Here is a 22,512-nt window from a genome sequence, read left to right as displayed (position 1 = left end):
AAGAAACATCTGCTAAAGGAGCTGAAATTAGTATAAATATATAGAGATAGTTTTAGTACACTCTTATTAGTTTTAGAATGATCTACTGGTGAGAAATATTAGTGAGTTTTGCCTTTAAGATGTTTCTATTTGCTAGAATTTTTTTCCAGTTTAAGTCAGCCCTCGCTAGATGGAGACATCACACTGCTTTTTAAAGACACAATGGCACAACTTTCTCTCTCTCTCTCTCTCTCTCTCTCTCTCTCTCTCCCTCACAGTGCTCTCTTTTAATCTTATTACATCTTATTACAGAGTCTTAGTGCAGGTGTAATGAGGGGATTAGGATGTACACCATGTCTACGTCTACGTCTTTAACCCACTTTCACACAACATTCTACATCACAACACACAGTCACTGCGTGCTATTATTAATGAACCAAAAATTATTAATGTAATCTGAAATATGGTTTAGCGTCAAAAGAATATGAGAATAGAATACCCGTGTGTGTGTCAGGGGCTTGTTTTTTTTTGTATCTTGGTGGGGACCAAAAGTCTCTATAAGGATGACAGCTTTGACATTTTTGGGACATTTTGTTGGTCCCCATGTGGAAATACTGTTTTTTTTGTTTGTGTGTTTGTGTGTTTGTGTGTTTGTTTGTTTGTTTGTTTGTTTGTTTGCTGGGGGGGGGTCTTTTTGTTGTTTTTACAAAAATTGCAGACTTTATTTTTAAAAAATTAATGAAGTAAAAGATTTCCTTTTACTGAGATGAAGGTTAGGGTTAAATTTAGGTGTAGGCATATAATTAAATAGCTGCATTAATAATTATGTCAGTGTGTGTGTGTGTGTGTGTGTGTGTGTGAGAGAGAGAGAGAGAGAGAGACGCTGGAGTCAGCAGGTGCCGGCTGTGTAGGAGTCAGTAAGTGCCTGGCAGATCCTTCTCCTGACCTTGCCAGTGAGAGAGAACGAGGACAGAGCCGCTCTGTGTGTGTGTGTGTGTGTGTGTGTGTGTGTGTGTGTGCACGTGAGTGAGGCAGTGACGGAGCAGTCCCAGTTTCTGCACTGCAGCTCTCTCAGATGGGCCTGAAGGAAATGGAGCTGCAATAGCAGTGGAGTAAATCTGGCAACGTGCCAGAGGGAGTAAGACAGAAAGTAAGACAGAAGCGAAGGAGTAAGACAGAAAGTAAGTGAGGGAGAGGGAGATTGGATGTCAGCAGCGTGTGTGTGCTGCAGTGACCCGACACTGTGAGTAGTCTTTATAATCTGATGTAATCATCTCTGTTTAGGTGTGATCATATATGTGTGTCATATATGTACAGTGTGTGTGTGTGAGTCATGTGTGAGTGGTTCTGTGTGATGTTTTTGCTCACGCTGAGAGCTGATGTGTTTTAAACGAGGCTCTTCGTGGATCTGTGTTGTATCAGGAGACAGCGGTGCTCTAAATATGTCCGCTGGATATGTAACAAACACAACCTGGTTCTGCAGAAGACTATAGAAAGGGTTCAGATGAGGTAATGATGTGATTTTGGGTCTGTGAGCATCCGTACATACTGCAATAATATGAGCTGAGTGTGTGTGTGTGTGTGTGTGTGTGTGCACGCTCATCATTTGAGTAGTGTCCAGTCCATGGAGATATCTGAGAGATCAGTGATTGATCTGTTCTGCAGCACTGCTTTAAATCCAGCTCACTGTCAGTCACACACACTTGAATAAGACAAGGCAGATGGATAATCAGTGGCGTGACAGATTAACTGAGAATTCACGTTATTAATCATTCATGATGCTCGCTGACTTTGCTGTGATATGCACTTTCATGCACGCTGCAGTATTTTTAGATTAGACACTCAGGACAGACTGTAGCATTAACCTCTGGTCAAGTCCATTCAGGTAATCCCATCTCAAAGCTCTTTGTGTGTTTGTGTTTGTGTTTGTGTTTCTCTGTGTGCCTACGTCTGTGTTTGTCTGTGTGTCTGTGTGTGCGAGTGAGTGTGTGTGTGTGTGTGTGTGTCAGTGTCTGTGAGTGTCTCTGACAGTGTGTCTCTGTGTCTATCTGTGCCAGTGTGTATTCCTCTGTGTGCCTGTTTGTGTGTTTGTCTCTTTCTGTGTCTGTGTTTGTCTGCTTCTGTGTGTGTCTGTGTATCTCGTGTTTGTCTTTTTCTCTGTGTCTGTGTTTGTCTGTTTGTGTGTCTGTGTTTGTCTATCAATGTCTGTGTGTATTGTATGTCTGTCCCTGTTTCTGTGTGTGTCTGTGTGTCTGTGTTTGTCTATGTGTATTGTATGTCTGTCCCTGTTTCTGTGTGTTCGTTTCTCTGTGTGTCTGTGTGTATCTGTGTGTGTCTGTGCATCTGTGTTGCAAAGAAAGAATTCTAGTAAACCACTGACACACACTGACACAAAAATTTATGGTATTACCATGCAAAATTTTAATTGAGAACTGAAACTGGAAGGTGTGAAGAGAAAAAAATAAATGCAATAATATATTTTAATTTTAGAAGTGGGTACATTCCTTCTTCAGCCAAAAGTTTTTGGAATGCATGATTTCAATCTATTAACTAGAAAGATGTAATATTACATAAAGATAAATCACCCATAAATATGATCACTCGCTGCTGCTGAGGATCGCCCCATATGCAGCCAAAGATCCACTCAGAAACCATGAAGATGGCTGCGGACTGCAGTTGATACGAACAGTTTTGCAGTCTCATGTCTCCATCAGTGAACAGTTCATAACTTCAATAAAATAGACTTCATGTTAAAACTATAATGAATTTCCTGGATACACAATTACACTTTTTGACTATATATCACGCGGTTATGGAAGGGAATTATTTATAATTGCACTATTCCTCGTCACCCAGATGAGGATGGGTTCCCTTTTGAGTCTGGTTCCTCTCAAGTTTTCGTCTCAGGGATTTTTCCTTGCCATCGTCGCCTCTGGCTTGCTCATTATGGATAAATTAATAAATTTTAAATTTACATCTGGAATTTGTATATTTCTGTAAAGCTGCTTTGTGACAATGTCCATTATTAAAAGCTCTATACAAATAAAATAAAATTGAATTGAATAAATACACCAATTCAAGAGGTCCTTCTTTTCTATTTTTAAACTCTTTATTATCTATGGCAAATTCCATATTCCTAAATTTAGAAATGGTTAAAGATTAAACCTAATTTTATTAAATCTTCTACACATCACATTTCGAGAGCAACATGGCAGTTTATAATTAGTTTATGCTGACTAGCGGGAAACACGTGTAAAGGTACACCATTTCAGAAGAAGAAACTGCTGGTGCTGAGAGCAGCAAATAAAATGTTCAGATAAAGTGAAGCCTTTTGCTTTGATTACGTCAGACTGTTAAGGTATTCTGGGATTGTGCATTGTTGCAGTCTTGATTTCGATTGATCAGAAGGTGTTGATTAATTGAAATCACAGATTAATATTAATGCACTAGTTCTAAGAAGTTATCTTTCTATAGTAACGGCTCATTCACTTGTCGTATGGCAGATCCTACATGTAATTTTAAACAAAAAATGTGTTATTATTTAAGAAAGAGAAAAAAAATAAAGGGTGTCCATATATATTGTGAAGATTTCTATAACAATGTGTTTATTTAACATTTATTTAAGGAGTCTCCAGTGTCAGCATTTAGAAGTCTAGTGCTTCTTGTTACTAATTTGTATGCCTCAAATACCCTTGAAATATATCCTGGCCATGATTGGATCAATGGCAAAAATTTAATCTGATCATTTGGTGGTAGCAAGGAAAAGTTTGTACAAATTTTTGAGATATTGCACAAGAATTTTGTACCTATGGACTGACAGACTGATGGATGGACCGATGGCAAAAATCTTAGATGACAGAAAAAGGGACTTGAGTTCCTGAACATGAACGTGTAAGTAACACTTCTGTAAGACAAACATTTCAGACATTTGACCTTGCTGTGACCTTGACCCTGTCTGAATCAATTCTACAAATCACTTCATCTGCTGGATTCAATTGTAATCCCAAATAAATCCTACAAACATTCAACCATTCGTTCTTGAGATATCGCTCTAATGAGAAACTCAGAACAGACAACCTGAAAACATAATACCCCTGCTATAACATAAGTGATAACAGGAACTTGGTTGTTTTGTGGACATTCCACAACATTAAATGAAACTATAAACGTAAAAATTATGATGTGTTGTTGTTTAATACATTTAAATATGCAATAGGTGACAAATTGCTGTGGTATATGCATAATAAAACTCTATGGATGTGCTGTTATAGGAAAGTAATCAACTTCAGGGTGGTAACATTAACTCACCACTACATCACTGATTATTTTCCTATAGCAGAATACCCTCAAGTGTGTTATTCCTTACCTGTGCGTTCGACTACTGTAACCTTACCTACACATGGTTGTGAAATTATAGCAAGCTGTGAAATTATAGCAAGCTAACTTTATTACAGAGTAATAAACTCCTATTTACCTGTCCATTTCTTCCTGATGAATTAATCTATCCCAGTACAGCTGTCTGTATGCCTCTCTGACTACCTCCATCCTTCCCCTCTGTCTTTTTCTCTCTCCCTCAGGTGTGTTGGGATCACGTTGGGATGAGATGGGTGATGGGCAGGTGGTGGGGGAGGGGTGCTGCCCTGATGCCCTCTTTGACAGTTTTGTGCAGGCGTCGACATGCAGGGAGACCCTGCGGGCGTTTCAGGAGCTCTGTACTGAGCTCCACCTGCAGCCAGGAGACAATCTGCTATTCTACAAGACCCTGAGGTCCAGACTGCACTACTGGAGAGCCAAAGCTCTGTGGGCCAAGCTGGACAAACGAGCCACCCAGAAAGAGTACCAGAGGGGCCATGCTTGTTCTAACACTACAGTAAACAACCACACACACATGCTGGACTGGACAAAATGCTAAAGAAAACAAAAAAAGTTGTACTGGTTAAATACATATAAGCAAAAAAACATTAATGTGTAATGTCAGTGTGTTTTATGTTTGTGTGGATAACAGATGTGTGTTTTCAATATTTGTCAGTGTCTGATAATAGGAGCAGGACCATGTGGGCTTCGCACGGCTATCGAGCTGAGTTTTCTGGGAGCAAGGGTGGTGCTGGTGGAAAAGAGGGACACTTTCTCCCGGAACAATGTCCTCCATCTGTGGCCTTTCACCATCCATGATCTGCGTGGCCTCGGAGCCAAGAAGTTCTATGGAAAGTTCTGCGCAGGGGCCATAGATCATATTAGTGAGTGAAGCCAGTCTGTTGTTTCATTATTGCCATGTGTGTTTGTGTGTTTGTGTGTGTGTGTGTGTGTGTGTTTGAGAATATTACTGTATGTTTCCCTCCATTGAGCTGCTGCAATACAGACTCATAAAAGACACATTCCACGTGTGCAAACTTTAACTTCCGCTACATTGCTAATCATTCACACAATAACTAGCTAGATACAACTGACAATAACTAACAACTTGCACTGCAAAAAATATATCTTAGCAAAATATCTCAAATATACACAGATTTATTTATGATTTCTATTATGAGATTATTGTAAATAATATTATTAATCTGGTTTCTTCGTATTTTTACTAATTTCAAGTGTCACAACAGCCCAGGACAGTACCTCTCCACACCAACAGAAGTCACTGTCTCTGTAGTTGTAATCATTAAAATTCCTGTTTACTTCCTGGTTCTGTTCTATATTAGCACACGGTTTTCAAACATGCATTGCGAAGTCTTGCCATTGTTTCCAGTTCTGAGCCTGTTCTACAGATTGCCATATTTATGTCTTGGCCATTTTACTATCTTTTGATGATTAGTACCATTACTGTGTTTGACAATTTCCTGGTTAATGTCATAAATCTTAGATTGTGTTTTAATAAACCCTCTTCATGGATCATTACTCTTCTACTGAGTCTGTTACATCAATTGTGAAATTTTCTATTCTATTTCTATTAGCAGATGCTTCTGCTAATTTTAATCATTTACATAGTTCTAGAAAGATGCAAAGTTATCTTTCGACTGAATAAGCTTGGAATTAGTAAAAATGTCTCAAAATAGCCCTAATAATCTATCTCATTATAAGAAATATTAGATGAACCTTCCTAACATTCAAGACATTTTCACTTACCAAGATATATATTTTTGCAGTGTAATACCTAACTGTCTCAATACAAACTGGATAGGTAAATACAAAATTTATCTGAGAACAGATGGATTTTTCTAGCAGAAGATGTTACAGGGCACTGTGCTTTTTTTAGACTTGTGAAAGAATTCTTGAATATCAGGCGCTCAATCCAACCTCAACAGATCATCCACACTGCAAAAAAAAAAAGATATCTTATTGTAAAGGGAAGATATCTTGAATAAAGGAAATTATTATGTAAAATTTCGCATTATGAGATTATTAAATAACAAATATAAGACCATTAAGTTTATTTCTGTATACTGTAGATTATATATTTGCATTGTACATTTCAAGCTTAAAATTCTTATTCTATTAACAGGATAACTTTGTTTCTTTCTAGAAATAAATGCTTAAATGAAACAAAATGATCTTCCAATAGAAGAACACAATTTTAATCTTGAAATGAGAAAAAAAAATCTAGATAAAGGCTTTATGATCTTATATTATTTACAAACAATCTGATACACCCTGGAGGTAATGCCAGTCCATCACAGGGTACTGTTTGAAGTTGGATACAAAAAGGAAATCTCCTTCTATCTTCCAAAAACGTGTAAATTATAGAGTAACCAGTCTGGCCTAAGTCTAAAGGTCATTGTTAAATGGTAGAGCAAGCATCACATTGAACACCCTCTTTCCCAGTTTGTTTAAAATGTTTTTGGTAAACCGGAGTATATTGAGTACAAAGCTGCAATCTTTCTTTCAAAATGTTGGGTAAAAGTTTCAAAAGAACAAAAAACTGAAGTACGTACTGTACTTTCACCTTTGTTCCTCTGCATAAGACTGAATACAGTCGTATTTGTGTGTAAAGGTATTCGTCAGCTGCAGCTCATACTGCTGAAAGTGGCTCTGCTCCTGGGTGTGGAGGTTCATGTGAATGTGGAGTTCAGGAGTCTGAGGGAGCCTCCGGAGAACCAAGAGAACCAAAGTAAGATCACATCTACAATCCCATATCATACCTAATAAATGTTTTGGCCTTGTTTCCATTGCGGAATTGAACTTTACCAATCATAGAGTAAACATATAAATCATTTTGGCTTCAGACTCAACACCCACGGCTTACAGAGTATCTTTTTTTAAATGTAGCTGGCATCTTATTCAGGATCTAATTGTCTATTCACATGTCCCTGTATGCACACTTCCATTCATCAGTTAGTCAGCAAGATATAGTCACTAGCTTGAAACAAAAAAGTTCACTGTATCATGTATTGAGAGGTTTTGCTTGAAGCAGTGACTCATAAAGGTGGCTTTGTTGTTTGCACTATCAGCCTCTTTCTGTGAAATTAGGCTATTACCTGGCCACAGTTAATGATGATAAGTTCCAGATTCTCTAACAAAAGCTAGAAGCCTGGCCTGTGAGACTACATTACATTGGCAATTCAACCTACGTACAGTTTGTCACAGCAACAGCGTGCAACATGGTTTCCTCAGCTTGGTTACTTAACCATACTTATGGCAGCGAAACTGTTGTGTAGCTTAATTCCATGATTGTTCACTGAGAATTTACATTTACGTCACCCAGTGCCTTTTCCTTCCTCTTTCACTGCACAATCTTAGCTTAGGCTCTATTCTCAGTCTCAGACGCCCTGCCTAGAGATCATCTGATGTACAGAGTGTGTCTGAAACAAAAAGCAGTGATCTTTATCCTGATCTGGTCACATGTGCCAGTGGTGTAGAAGGTAGAGTAGAAGGTTTTCTGCATGTCATTGATGAAAAGTAATGTTGTGTATATACTGTATTTTTTTGTATATACAGTATATGTTTTTTCTAGTTGAAGTTGCATTTCCTCAATACTTTCCTCAAAACATGTGCATTATCTGCACTAAATTGTCCAAAAACCCAAATGCTCAACATTGATGGCAGCAGACAGGGAAGCGAAGGATAGAACTACTGCGTAATTATTACATACATAGTCATATGGGACCAGATTGATGTCGCTGACTCACTGCATGACTTAGTCTTGTTATTGTGGCTTTTCTTAGATACTTCCTAGTCCTCATTTAGCACAAGCACATTTGGAAAAAGAAACTTTAATCACTTACGTCTGTGCTAGCACAGAACAGCATGATGTGACAACCATTTGACCCTACACTCTTAAAAAAGAGTGAATAGTTAACAGGTCTGATCTTCTAAACAGTGTCCTGTTGTAGAATTCTACTTAAAATCCTTAAGGATTCTCTCAGAGGGACAAACCAGTGCATCCTCAGGAACTCTACAGTGCTATATAGAACCCTTTTTTAAGAGTGCTGGAAAAGAAGTTACAGAGATAATAAGCTTTAGCCCTAATTGACAGGCTCTTGTATCTGTGTTCTGTGCAGGTATTGGCTGGAGTGCTGAGGTCCATCCCCCTGCACATCCAGTGAGTGAGCTGCAATTCGATGTGGTTGTTGGAGCAGACGGCAGGAGGAACACCTTACCAGGTAATAACATGCATTCACCTAGCCATATGGTTATCATTCATATAGGCTGACAAACTAACAACATGAGGCCATTTTCTAAAATAGTACAGTTCATAATTGTATACCTACAGTCCATAAGCATACATAATTGCATATCTACAGTTCATAATCATATACTTATAGTCATTAATTGTCAAGAATCACATACTTACAGTCCATAATGTTCATGACCATCCACCTACAGTCAATAATTGTATATCTACACTCTCTAACCATACACCTACAATACACAATCATCCATAACTGTATACCTAATGCATAAAAAGCTATACTCTGTAACCATATGCTGTAAAGCTACCATCTGTAACAATGATCAGAAGGTCATGGGTTCAAACCCTAGCACCTCCAAGGGCTCAAGACCATGGCCTGTGCTCTGACCCCAACTTGCTAACAAACTCGGATACTAGAAGAAAAGAATTTTACTTCTTATTTTGCTGTAATATATACTGTATGCAGTACATTTCCATAGTTGCATAGGTCTACTCAGTAATAGTCCATAATCGCATACGTACAGTCCTCAAATGTACATAATTGTATACTTACAGTCTGCAATTATCCATAATCATATACCTACAATTAATAATTGTCAATCATAGTCATAGACAGTCCCTAATCGCATACCTGTATTCCATAATCATATACATACAGTCACAATTCATGTATAATTGTATATTTAAAGTCAATAAACATCAACATACAGTCATATATGTACCGTCTGTAATCATCCATAATTGTAGACTTATAGTCCATAATTGCACGCCTACAGTCAATAATGGTATACATACACTGCGCAGTCATCCATAATTATATATGTACAGTCCAAAAGCATCCATAATTGTACTGTATATCTATAGTCCATAATGGTCCATAATCTTATATTCACAACCCATTATTGTCTAGAATTGTATGCCCTAATCCCTGTAATTGTCGATAATCTTATACCTACAGTCCATGAACATTCTTATTCATATATTTTCAGTCCACGTAATGGTCCACAGTTGAAGACCTACAGTCCATAATCATATTCCTTGTATATGGTGTAAGTAAATGAAGTTCTTCAGGCAATAGCACGCCTTTTTGGTAAAGAGGGCAACCTGCATATACATCAACATATGACCAAGACCATATTTTGAAGGCAGGATCAGCTGAATATTTCAATCTTCCAAAAGATGTCAAATTGGGTACAGACAGAAATGCTTTTAATCATATTTATAGTCATGTTGGATGTGTACAAAGGCTTATATCCACCATGGTATCCACCAAGCATCAAAAGCTTTTAAGTTTGTTTAGTCTGCAGCATTAACAAATCTGTGACTGTGTGATGAAACCTGTTTCTTGCACATCCGGCTGCATTTCACAATCCAAGGTTGAAATCACAAGTTCCTCATTTCTGCCTTGTTTTTTTATTCCGCACTTTTCTTAAGCTTAGGATACTGCTCCCTTTCCTTTTTTATACTTATCTGTTTGGTATTTAGAGCTGTCTCTTGTTTATTTGTTGAAGGGAAAGCTCAGTTTTGCTGTTTGTCCATCAGGATTTCGTAGGAAAGAGTTCCGGGGAAAGCTGGCCATCGCCATTACTGCAAATTTCATCAACCGTAACACCACAGCAGAGGCCAAGGTGGAGGAGATCAGCGGCGTTGCCTTTATTTTCAACCAGAGGTTCTTCCAGGAGCTACGCAGTGCCACTGGTATTGAAAGATACAATACATTACATAATATTAAACAAAATAGTATTCTCTGCTCACATTTATTACTGTTAGAATATTCAAAATATTGTGAAAATGTAGCATTGAAATGACTATTATTTAAAGGTTGTAAGATTTACATTCAATATTATACTGATGATATTACTTATATAATAGTGAGCACAATGGAATTAAAGAGTAGACAAGGTTAGATCTAGAACCTTTAAGGTTGTTATAGTTTGTCCTTCTGGGGGAATCATATACATGCTGAGAAAATAATTTGCCATGTAGAACCTTAAGTGTTTTTTGTTTATCTTTTTAGAACCATTAAAGGATCTATCTATAACCCAATGAGAAAGGGTTTCCCTAACAGGGATGATCACAAGTTGAACAATTTTAGGAAGCTTAGCACACCTAACTATACAAAAACCCTCAAGAACCCCTTTTGTCTAAGAGTTTAACACAGTTAGAAAATTGGTGCTATCTAGTACCATTAGGAATTCTTTAGTTTGTCCCTCCTTGGACTAACCTTTAAATGCTCTATGTAGAACCTTAAAATGGAGAGATTTCCTTACAAGAGCAAGTTACAGAGTAAACCCTTTCAGGAACCATTTTGTCTAAACGTGCAATCTTCAGCATAGCTCTGTTGTAGGGTTCTACATAGAACCTTCATGGGTTCCCTCAGAAGGATAAACCAAAGAACGCATGAGATTTCTATAAAAAGTTATGTAGCTACAGAGGAGCTTCATGCGTTCTTTGGTTTGTCCCTCTGGGGGAACCCATAAAGATTTGTATGTAGAACCCTACAACAGAGCTATCAAATCAAGTTACAAAGTAAACTTTTTCAAGAAGCCAAGAATCCTTAACCATGCTAAGAACTTGTGATGAACCTTTTTGTCTAAAAGTATAATCTTTAACATGTAGACTCTAAGAAAAAAAGATGCCACATGGAACCCGTAAACGTTCTTTGGTTTGTCCCTCTGAGGGAACCCATCCAATTCTATGTAGAGTATGAGGAACACTTTTGTGTTTCATTTTTAACATACATGCTGTTAAAAAAAAACAGGGCCGTTTTTATCCATTTTTTTATCTGTGCTTTATAATGGCTGGTTATCAGTAATGTGTTTCTCTCACAGGTATTGACCTGGAGAACATCGTCTACTATAAAGATGACACTCATTACTTTGTCATGACGGCTAAGAAGCAGAGTCTGCTGGAGAAAGGAGTCATACTGCATGTGAGTTTTCCTCTACTGGTGTGTGTGAGAGTGCACTCATGAGTGTCTACACCTGTGCTATTTATTTTCCTTCAGGATTATGCAGACACAGAGGTTTTGCTCTCCAGAGACAATGTAGACCAGAATGCCCTGCTGGCGTACGCACGGCAGGCAGCGGACTTCTCCACCAATCACCAGCTGCCGACTCTAGACTTTGCCATGAACCACTACGGGCAGCCGGATGTGGCTATGTTTGACTTCACATGCATGTATGCGACGGAAAACGCAGCTCTCGTACGGCAGCGCAGAGGACATCGGCTGCTGGTGGCGCTGGTGGGAGACAGTCTGCTGGAGGTGAGAGGAACAGCCACTCCAATCTCTCTGCTCAGTTATGGTTATGTCTCCAACACTAGGACTGTATACTATATTGCATATTTACATTTGCACTCCACTGCATGGGCAGCTTCAAACAACTGCTCTTTATTTATGGGTTATGGGTTATGATAACATACTCAATCATAACCCCTGTGGATTATAATGGCTGTTTTATTTTTTTCGTGAGAGTTTTGCCAATGGGAGGCAGTTTTTCGTTTGTATCTCATTTTAAAAATGCATTTTCTGAAGTAATGCCAAAATATGAAACATGTTTTAATATGTTTAATAAGTTTGATTGCTTGTTGTCTACATTTTATCAGTATATACTGTATGTGTGTACTGCTTATTTGTGTGAAGCCGTTCTGGCCAATGGGGACAGGCATTGCACGTGGTTTCTTGGCTGCTATGGACACAGCGTGGATGGTTAGGAGTTGGGGACTGAGGCTTGACCCTTTAGACGTGCTGGCTGAGAGGTTAGAGTTTTTAATCTGCTTGAATGCTTTATCAGGTGTACTGTATATCTGTGCTGGTAATGAATGATAAGTTTTCTGTTCGCTCTGTTAGGGAGAGTGTGTATCGGCTGCTTCCTCAGACTACGCCAGAGAACGTCAGTAAGAACCACAGTCAGTACAGCCTGGACCCCGGCACACGCTACCCAAACCTCAACACACAGGTTATTAGTGCATCTCAGGTGGGTTACACACACATACACATATGCACATATAATGTATGTATAATGTATAGTGAGAGTGAGACATGAACACAAACAAACATATGCACATATCCTGCATGCACATGCATACATACGCTCATGAGCACTCACAAACATATGCACACACACACACACACACACACAGTGAAAATGAGATGTGAACACACACAAACATATGCACATACACACATATGCACATACACTGTATACACACATGAGCACTCTCAAACATATGCACACACACACACACACTATAGTGCTGAAATAGTTCACCAGTATAGTTCTATATCTGCCTGCTTCAGTCCATCTGTTATTTCTAGCCTCTCTAAAGCTTATCGCATTTCATGTTTTCGTATTTCATTATATAATTAATGACCTTTAAAAATAGCAACAGAAAAAACCAACAGTCTAAAATATCAGTCCTTTATGAGGAAGGGACAAAAAACACGTATTAAATTCAAACATTATAGATTTTTTTCTTTTGTATCACAAGCGATGTCACATTTTCTCTCCATGATATCTGGGGATAAAGTGGAGAGGAAGATGTATATGAGACAGGATGTTATAAGCTGTTGTTTAACTCCACTCACACATGCATGGGGAAGAATCAGAGGACATTTTGAGAGGAGTGAAAGTCACTGCACATGATTCATACTGCACATGATTCATACTGACGATTCATGTACAACATGAACGGGGACATGAACACGTTGTCCTGATCTTATTCATATGATGATGATGATGTCGTTACGTAGGTCTGCCACCTCATAGACACAGATGAAGGGCCACTTTTGGGAGTTGTCATGGGACCTTCTCCAACATCGAGACTTACACACCAAGGTGAGCAGTGACGTACTGAGTACACACACACACACACACACACACACACAAACAAACAAATAAAGATGAATTAACAATGATTAATTAATTACATCTGTGTGTATATACAGTAAAATATTATGATCAGATTTTTTTATATTATTTTCCTTTTCTACTTGAAATTCCACTTCGTTTTAGTTCATTTTAATGTGCGTTTGGTTCATTTTTATTCATTTTTTATTTTAAATTTAGATTCAGTTTTTTTGGTTTTTGGTTTTTGAAATTTTAGTTCTAGTGTATATATGTTTTGTGTCTTAAATACATGCAATAACGTGTCAGAATGAGCCTCATTCTCTTTCCGTAAAGTATTTTGCAGAAAAATTAAAACTAAGAAACTAAAATTAATTCATATTTTATTTTGCTTTCAAGGGCAATATTCTAGTTTTGTTTTTGTTTATGTTTTTATTTAATTACATACCACAGTGTTGTAAATTCTCAAATCTGATTGGTCAGAAGGTGATTTTTTTTTTTTTGTAATTTTCTATAACAGCAGGTCTGACAGTATTTCCGGCTACAAGACAAATCACACGTTTATACTAATGATCTCATTCTAATACATTATTGTTTCTATAGTAACAGCAGAATTATTCAGAAGGACTTATATGATGGACGTGCAACATAATTGGATTAAAAATGTGCTGTTTGTCAAAGAAAAATGTATAATTGTCGATATGGTTGATAAGTTTTCCATGAGGAGATGTTTATTTAACATTTTATGGAAGGAGTCTCCAGTGTCAGTGCTTTGTAACAGTCAGTAAGGTTTCCATCATAGGAAAGTGTGGTTTCTCTGCAACATTTTTTTGTCTTATTAACTTCAAGTCAGAGAAAAAAGAGACGCTAGTGACAGAACAACTGTTTTTAACTTGTTTTGTGGATTCTCCACACTAAATGTAAGAAAAAAAATGTTTTAAAATTAAATAAAATGAATTATGCTGTACCATTCTTTATTAAATAAAAACTGTAATTGTTGTTAAACTGCTGCGGTGTAAGATTACACTTCAGGACGTGTTGTTATAGGGGTGGTTACAGTAACTCCGCCTCGCATCAGGCTGCATCACATCACCCCGTTGTTGATTATTTTCCTATAACAGCAAACACTGTTGTCTTTATTCCACGCTTGTATTTCAGTTTACGAAGCTGTTTTTCTAGTTTTATTTTTAGCTTTATGTAACAATAAAAACCCTGATGTGCACACAGACTCCACAGCTCGTTCGAGTAAGCTGCTGAGTTGGTGCCAAGAGCAGACGCAGGGCTACAGGAGTGTGTGTGTGACGGACCTCACCACATCCTGGAAGAGCGGACTGGCACTCTGCGCTCTCATACACAGATACAGACCTGACCTCATGTGAGTTGGTCCTTATACACGTCTTTGTCTATAGACTGTTCCATAGGATTCCAAGGATTTCGAACTTCCAGATTCGGTTTTTGGTTTGGCTCTTGTAGTGATTTCGACTCTCTGGATGAGAACGAGGCTGAATTGAACAACCAGTTAGCCTTGGACGTAGCTGAGCGGGAGTTGGGGATCTCACCCATTATGACAGGCCAGGAGATGAGTGTGCTGGAGGAGAGTGACTCGCTCTGCATGGTCATGTACCTCAGCCAGCTTCAAGATCTCCTCAAAGACACAGCGCCACCCAGTGGTGAGGAGAATCAACGTTACATCACCAGTCAGAAGGCTAAAACATGCTGTATGCTTCAGTCTCTCAGTCCTCACTGAAAATTTAAAAGAAAGATGAACCTATGAAGTGAGCTCCATAAATACTGGCACCCTTCATGCAAAAATGAATATATAACATGCATTGAGTCATATCTTAAGCTTTACATATTAAACAGCTCTGAGCCTCTTCCTGTAGTGTCTAACAAGGTTGTAGAGGTAAATGATTTTGTTAGAGAAAAGGTAAGCTGTTTGAATCTTGAGTCTTTTGCCAATTGTTTGAGTAGAACATTTGAATCATTGTGCCTAATATTTATTTTGATATTCTGTTGAAGGGTGCTAATAATTCTGTAATTTTGTGTTTATGTGTGCAGAATTGTGGCTTATGGCTTTAAACTGTCTATTCTGTCCTTTCAGAGAGTCTGAGTGCTGAGGAGAGAGCAGCTTTGATGTCTAGCACCAAGTCTCCACTGTCTTTACTCAACAGGCTTGGACAGAGTCTGTCCCGCAAACGTAACCCCAAGGTAGTTTATACACACACATAAATACAGACATGCAGAACTAATAAGCAAAGACCCATTTAACACACATGTAACTGTCAGGATAAGAAAGAGAAGGCTGCTGATGGAGTTGGAAAGAGAAGAAGGACAAGTCAAGCTGGACATTCAGAAGATGTGAGTTCTTTTTTATTGCACTATTTATTGTTTTGTTGTTGTTATTATTATTATTATTATTATGTTGTTGTTGTTGTTGTCGTTGTTGTTGTTTTGGTAGTGACTAAAAAAATTTCATCACAACAGGAGGACGTCCCACCAGTGAGCCCTGGATCAGAATCGAGCACAGCAGCGGTTGCCGGTGGCAACCAAAGCCGAGTCAAATCAATGGCATCCCGGCTGTTGGCCAAGTTTGAAGAAAACGCCTCCCCAGCTTCAGCCACTGCGATACGGAGACAGGTGTGTGTGTGTGTGCTATGTGGCTAAGGCATGTATTGTGTGTTTGTGTGCATGGCCCAGTGGGTGCTTCATCACTATCTTGCTGTTTGTGTACATGTGGATTGCTGTGTTGTGTATCCTATTGGTGTTTGGCAGGTATTGAGGTAACATGCCTCTGATGAGTCTTGCAGTATATGGATCATCTCTTGTTGAGTCTTAAAGCACTGCAGTTGAATTAAATGCTATGGGATGTGGTTTGTCTTTTTTTTTTTTTGGAAAATTCCAGTTGGGCTTAGATGATAGAACAGATGTAGCAATAGAGCTTCATGAGAATATGGGCAGCACATGGACAGAAACACAGATATGAGACTTAGAAACTGATTTTTGGGATCAGGATTCTAGTCTTGCTATTACTTGGTATTGGAATGAAAAGAAAATCAGCAGCATCGCCCGTCCCTACTGGTTAGAACCATGGTCTTTGTTGTTACTTAAGGCTAGATGCACACACTATGTGAACTTTCACCTAGAGAGATCTGCTTTCTCATGAAAATAACTGCAAGAGCTGGCTATTATGTGACTTTGTTACTATGTTGTATGAGAATAGGGAAAAAGGATCTATAAGGTATTAGATATAAATGTGGGGGAGATATTGATTAGGGAGATGTGGGGATTGTCTGTTCTGCAAAGAAAACTGGAGGTACAGTGCAAAAGCCACAGTGATACTGTGTGCCGTCAGGAATCATATTATATTTGTCTTTACGTTTGCTCTTCCTAGCAATGATTTGGGTATGACTTGCCAAAAAAATTCTTATAGAAATAATATTACTGTGCTGATATTCTGACCCCACAATTCCACACAAATAGATGGATGATAAACTGGATTCAGGTATCTGCTACGCAGAACAGCAGATGAATTTGATTTCTCTCTGTCTGTCACTGGCTGTTTCTTATCACTGTACTCAATGAAAATATTGGAGCCTCCTTGGGAATGTGTAGCGATGGTCTTCGAGCTGAGGGGATGTATTTGTGAGACTGAGCCCCAATAAGGTTATTCAAATAATGTTGACCGAACAGATTTAGTTAAAATTATTTATTTTCTTTTTTTGCAGTTGGAATAAATGCATTAATAATTCATAAGCCATCATTCATTCCTCTTCAGTAAGTGCTTTATTTTGGTCAGTGTAAGGGTGGATCCAGAGTCTATCCCTGAAATACTGGGTGTGAGGCAGGAATCATCCTGATCGGGACACCAGTCCATCGCAGAAAACCATACACATATACACAGCTCTGTAGCGTATATATCCTTGTATGTTTGTCTGTTTGGTCTGTTGGTGTCATTGTGGCTCCATGCCCAATCTGGAGCAAATCATATCTGCTGCTTCTCTACCTGAACCTCCAGCTGAGCCTGTGGCTCCAGCTTCTGTTCTTGCATGGAGACAGGTACACACCACTCCAAACTCTTACACCAGGGTTCCCCAATTCTCGTCCTGGAGGAAATGAGTCTGGCAAAGTGTACTCCGCCTTTCCAGCACCAAAATCATGGAACATACTGTATCGAGATCATAAATAGTGAAAGTCAGTGCTGTGATTCTAAGATTCTTAGAAACAGGAAATGTTGTTCTTATAAATTATCACTATAGGGCATTACCTGACAAACCAAAATGTGTATGTACCCCCAAACCAAAATATTTTTTTGGAGTACAAATGTTAAATTATCGACATTTTTAAGTAATATAGACCTAATAAATTTTTTTAAACTGTGGCATCACTTAATTTCCACTCACAAAATGATGCAGCATAACACTGGTAGCCTTGACCTTAATCTTGAACCTGCTAACACTGATAGTTACCTAGATAACGTTAGCCAAGTTAAAGCACTTTCCTGTTTTGTTTTAAACAAGCTTCATACAAAACTACTCTATGCTAGGTACACTTCCATTTGATTTAGCTAACTAATTAATGTTATCCCAATGGATGTTATGCTTTGATCTAACTAAATAGCGAGCAGGCTAGGACTGATTTACCCAGCTAGATTATTTAATCAGTTACCCAACCTATTGCACGACGTAGGTAACCAGCTATATCAACAGTCAAGAAAAAACTTACCTGTGAATATACTGGCCGCAAATTAAATTGTGTACTTCTCTTCATGAACTCTTCATGTTTCTGTGTGAAAGCCTCGCATTTTTCTAATGTTGATTCGATGTTAGTGCACCACTTACTGGCCAGGATTGGGCATACTCACATGAGAAGGTAGGGACTAGGACAGATAATGTGGTTATCAAATAGCCACTCAAAAATGTTGTTCCTCAAAAATGAAATCAATATGTATTTTTAGTGAAATTATTTGCCATTTTTGTTTACTCCAGTAAAATATTTGCACCAGTACACTGGTTCGGGTCACACCCCTGCTATAGGGTCTTTCTAAGATGACATTTTCTTTCTTTATTGTGTATGTGGATGTGTTCTGTGTAGAAAAAGTGCACACAGCAGCAGGAGCTGATGAGTTTCCGCTATAAGGAGCTGATCAGAGTGCACTCTGGCAGGAGTGAGCAGGTGAAGATATCAGTGCTGTAGTGTAGTTTATTCATTTCTAGACTAGTGGCCTCTCACATCCTATTCCTATCCCATTCAAAAGACTTGTAGAAAATAATTACCTTGTGAGTTGGTTTTAAACTATGAACCTAGAATGTGTTTGTGTGTAATACTTTGGTTTATGATCAGTTTAAGTGTTAATCATTTGGAAATTACAGAACAATGTGCTACTGTATGTGAAAATCTCTGACTGTTATTACTGACCTGTTTTTTTTCCAGCCAGTGCAAAAGAGCTGTGCAAATGCTTGTGTGTGTGTGTGTGTGTGTGTGTGTGTGTGTGTGTGTGTGTAGGCCTGGAGTGTTTTAAATTCCTATAAATACTGCAAACTATGTGTATTTATTAGTAACCCCAGGTCAGTGGACATGTGATTCCTGTGTTTAACTGAAATCAAACCAAATGACTGTATCAGTTACTAGTACACTGTAGGACCACAAAATAATTAATGAGTGTGTTAAAGAATATGCCAATATTTTCTGACCTAATCTCTATCCTCCATATCTGTAGCATATGTGTGATTGCCACAGACTATTATTTCTTCTCTTTCTATTATTTCTCTATCCCTGTACTGAGAAAAGAACAAAAAAAAAATCTGTTAACTCTCTGTGAATTCTGAACGTTTAGCGTATGTGATGTACAACACAAATTCAAGCCCACGACTGTTATATTCTAACAATAAAGATATTAGTATGACATAGTCATGAGAGAGAAAGTCTTACCAATGCAGTTCTTATGTACATTCAATAAATCCATTCATTTCCAGTAACCTCTGGATGAACCAGGGACCCTGGACATGTGAGACAGCAGCTCTATCCACTGTGCCACTGTGCTGCCTTGGTGCAATATTGTAAAAAGTTTTCCACGTTTCGTTCCCTGGTTGTTAAAACTACTTATCTATGCATTTATAAATAATAATAAATGAACAGCTTGGACACTGCTTGTCCAGAGCATTACACCTGGTTGTCTGTAGAGACGTTTGCAGAAACAAACAAGGACACACATATACCATTAGTCACTAACTTTCATTTTGGCTAACTAGTAATTAAAATTTGATCTGATAGCAATTTTTAAAGAAATTTTTTTTTCAAGGATTCCAATTTGTTTGCATTTATTTTTTAGGAATGCCAGTAAATTTAACAATTATGCTTATGTGTTGGAACCAATTTCAACAAATTCTTCCCTTTTAAAAAACTAATCCCATCTTTGAAAGGATGCATTATACAGATAGTGATTTAGATTTGTTTAATGACAACTCAACAACTGCCCTTAGACTTCACTCATTAGTGTATTTCAAGTCATCAGGTTTCTCTTCTTTTCTCAGTACAGGGAAATATGCATATTATTCTTCATAATAATGATACACTCACATGCTACAGATGTAAATTCTGCACATCTTCTCTGGGTAGACAACAAAGAATCATTTCCACTGTACGTTTTTACTTTTTATATGAACACATAGCAATTTATTATGGGAATCCATTAACCATGTTTCATTTTCATCTCAATTTTCCCTCTGTGTGTCTGTCACCGGTAGAAGTACATTAAGATGTATACAGGGGGAGTGAGCTCATTGGCTGAGCAGATAGCCAATCAGCTGCAGAGTCAGCAACACGAACCCAAACCCCTTCTTGACAAAAAGGAGCTGGTAAGCTCTTACCTGTAGAGCTGGCTTCACAGTGTATCTAATGTGTATCTAATGTGTCTAATCTAATGTGTGTGTCTGAACCAGTAACCAACACTTTACCAGATTGATCAGTAGATTGTCTCTCTTTGAGTGTGTATATGTGTGTGTGTGTGTGTGTGTGTGTGTGTATGCGTGTGTGGGCAAGCAGTTGTGTAAGTGTGTAAAGAAGTTCTCAGAGTTTTCTAGCATACTACTTCTTAACTCATTGTAGTGCGTGTGTGTGTGTTGTGACCAATTATTCAATTGCAGTTGTATATAAAAATCACAGTAGTAATAGTTTATAGTTAAGTGCAAAAGTTTGCACACCCTTCCTTTGAAAGATCTGTAATGAGTGTAGATCTCTTCATCACAAAAAAGGCAAAATGTATAATAGTAATAATAATAATAATAATAATAATAATAATAATAATAATAATAATAATATTACAGTGTGAGTAACTTTCTTCCCCAAAATTTTATTTGTGCAAATGACTCTTCTACTTTTTCGGGGTTTTTTTTTTTTTTTTTTTTTTTTTAGTTGGTTGGTTTTTTTATTTACATGTATTCATTTTGGGTCTGTGTCTCTTCTGTTTTTTATTTTAGACATATGTAGACTGTAAGTCATTAGGCCCCTAATTAAGCACATTATGATAAATTAATACAATAGTTTAAGCAATGAAATTCTGTTTTGTAGAGATACTGTAAAATAGAGGTATGGTTTATTTATTTATTTTTTTAACCCTGAAACCAAGGGGGTGCAAACTTTTGCACTAAAGCTGAATAAATAAGGCTAACAAAGAAATGAATCATAACATCTGTGTCTTCATTGCTGAATCAGAAGTCCATTTTTCTATCCATGCTCTGCCTTTGTGAGAGTCTGTACCAAAACATTATATCTAGATAAATGCCTCTGTACCTCATCATGCTCCTAATCGTTCATCTTTAACACAAAAAGGGAAATAATGCAATGAAGTTGTGCCCATTTCAACCAATGTTTTTCACTCTGAGGCACATTAAAAGCTGTGTAAAAACACTGTAAAATTGCAACAAAAAAAAAATTAAAATTTAAATGCATTCTTACAGTATTTCCTAACACTGTGGTAACTGCTCTTTACTCCCTGATGTGCAGGTTTCTCAGCGGAGAGAGTTCCCTGTGAATGTCGGCGGCAGTGATGTGTGTTATTTCTGCTCCCGGCGCGTCTATGTGATGGAGAGACTAAGTGCTGAGGGCAAGTTCTTCCACAGGAGCTGCTTCCAGTGTGCCCACTGCAGCTCTACACTACGCCTCTCCAACTACGCTTATGATGATCTCCAAGGTGTGTGATACAACAAGACCAAAAGGGAACCCTTAATGTTTGGGAATGTGATTTTAATTACCTCCTCCTCCAGTATGTGGACTGACTACTCTAAATTGCCCTTAGGTGTGTATGTGTATGAGTGTGTGGTGCTCTTCGATGGACTGGCTTCCCATCTAGGACCTGGCACCTATTGTTTCCAGGATAGGCAAGGATAAAGGGCTTACTGAAGATGAATAAATAAAAGTCTTAAAGTCCAATTCCATTGTTAAGTTTTGGTTAGCAACATAAGGGTTAAAATCTTGGAACAAATGAAAATTATATGATTTTTTTTTTCTCTACGATGTCTTGTAAATACAGCTAGACTGACTTATTCATTGGTTCAAGAGCAGTACAGAGGACCTTTTGTGTCTGATTAACAACCAGTATACAGTAATTATGGGGTAACTTCCAAAGGAAGGGATCATCGAGGCTTCTGGAAGGTGATTATGCTTATATTCCTGACTGTCATAGCCTGTGAGAACTATGAACTGGACTTGATTTAGGCAATCACACAGTTACACGATTTTCATACAGCTATTTGCCGCATCTGTACTGAAACCATGAGACGTAAGATTCAGACAGCTGGTCAACCAACGCAGCTAGACACATTACTAGACATGGACATGTGTCCATTAAAGTGGTTTGATGGCACAGGTGGTCCAGCCCGGATATAGTCATGGATTTGCTTTTACGAAAAAAGAAAAATGGACATAAAAATAATAATTTATGCCTATTTTTCCTCCAACGTGTTCCACAATGCTTTTCAACACACACTGTCTGTGACTCACAAGCTTCACCTAGAAGCATGAAGCTTAATTTTTGTGATTTGTCTAGTAAATATAACATGCAAATAT

The 22,512-nt window shown here is 38.0% G+C and overlaps 1 protein-coding gene across 9 annotated transcripts in view; it reads left to right on the top strand.

Annotated features, from left to right (window-relative positions):
* The first annotated feature begins 926 nt into the window (after positions 1-926).
* mical3b (microtubule associated monooxygenase, calponin and LIM domain containing 3b) overlaps positions 927-22,512 on the top strand; it is a 36,698-nt gene continuing 15,112 nt past the window's right edge. The window contains exons 1-20 of one of the 9 annotated variants that reach the window (XM_053241827.1): positions 942-1,222; positions 4,557-4,849; positions 5,009-5,216; positions 6,965-7,081; positions 8,472-8,573; positions 10,145-10,300; positions 11,434-11,534; positions 11,610-11,867; positions 12,246-12,361; positions 12,453-12,579; positions 13,356-13,440; positions 14,677-14,824; positions 14,923-15,119; positions 15,551-15,657; positions 15,736-15,807; positions 15,934-16,088; positions 17,406-17,505; positions 18,541-18,621; positions 20,193-20,303; positions 21,451-21,637. In XM_053241827.1, coding sequence (XP_053097802.1) covers positions 4,583-4,849; positions 5,009-5,216; positions 6,965-7,081; positions 8,472-8,573; positions 10,145-10,300; positions 11,434-11,534; positions 11,610-11,867; positions 12,246-12,361; positions 12,453-12,579; positions 13,356-13,440; positions 14,677-14,824; positions 14,923-15,119; positions 15,551-15,657; positions 15,736-15,807; positions 15,934-16,088; positions 17,406-17,505; positions 18,541-18,621; positions 20,193-20,303; positions 21,451-21,637 — 2,695 coding nt within the window. In that variant the 5' untranslated portion in view covers positions 942-1,222; positions 4,557-4,582. Of the gene's footprint in view, positions 1,223-4,556; positions 4,850-5,008; positions 5,217-6,964; positions 7,082-8,471; positions 8,574-10,144; positions 10,301-11,433; positions 11,535-11,609; positions 11,868-12,245; positions 12,362-12,452; positions 12,580-13,355; positions 13,441-14,676; positions 14,825-14,922; positions 15,120-15,550; positions 15,658-15,735; positions 15,808-15,933; positions 16,089-17,405; positions 17,506-18,540; positions 18,622-20,192; positions 20,304-21,450; positions 21,638-22,512 lie in introns of all 9 variants that reach the window. The other 8 variants (XM_034313195.2, XM_053241826.1, XM_026922835.3 and 5 more) reach the window with 8 other exon arrangements.

Source organism: Pangasianodon hypophthalmus, chromosome 18, assembly GCF_027358585.1.
Source record: "Pangasianodon hypophthalmus isolate fPanHyp1 chromosome 18, fPanHyp1.pri, whole genome shotgun sequence".
NCBI classification, from domain to species: domain Eukaryota; kingdom Metazoa; phylum Chordata; class Actinopteri; order Siluriformes; family Pangasiidae; genus Pangasianodon; species Pangasianodon hypophthalmus.
This window is presented reverse-complemented; position numbering and strand designations above follow the sequence as displayed.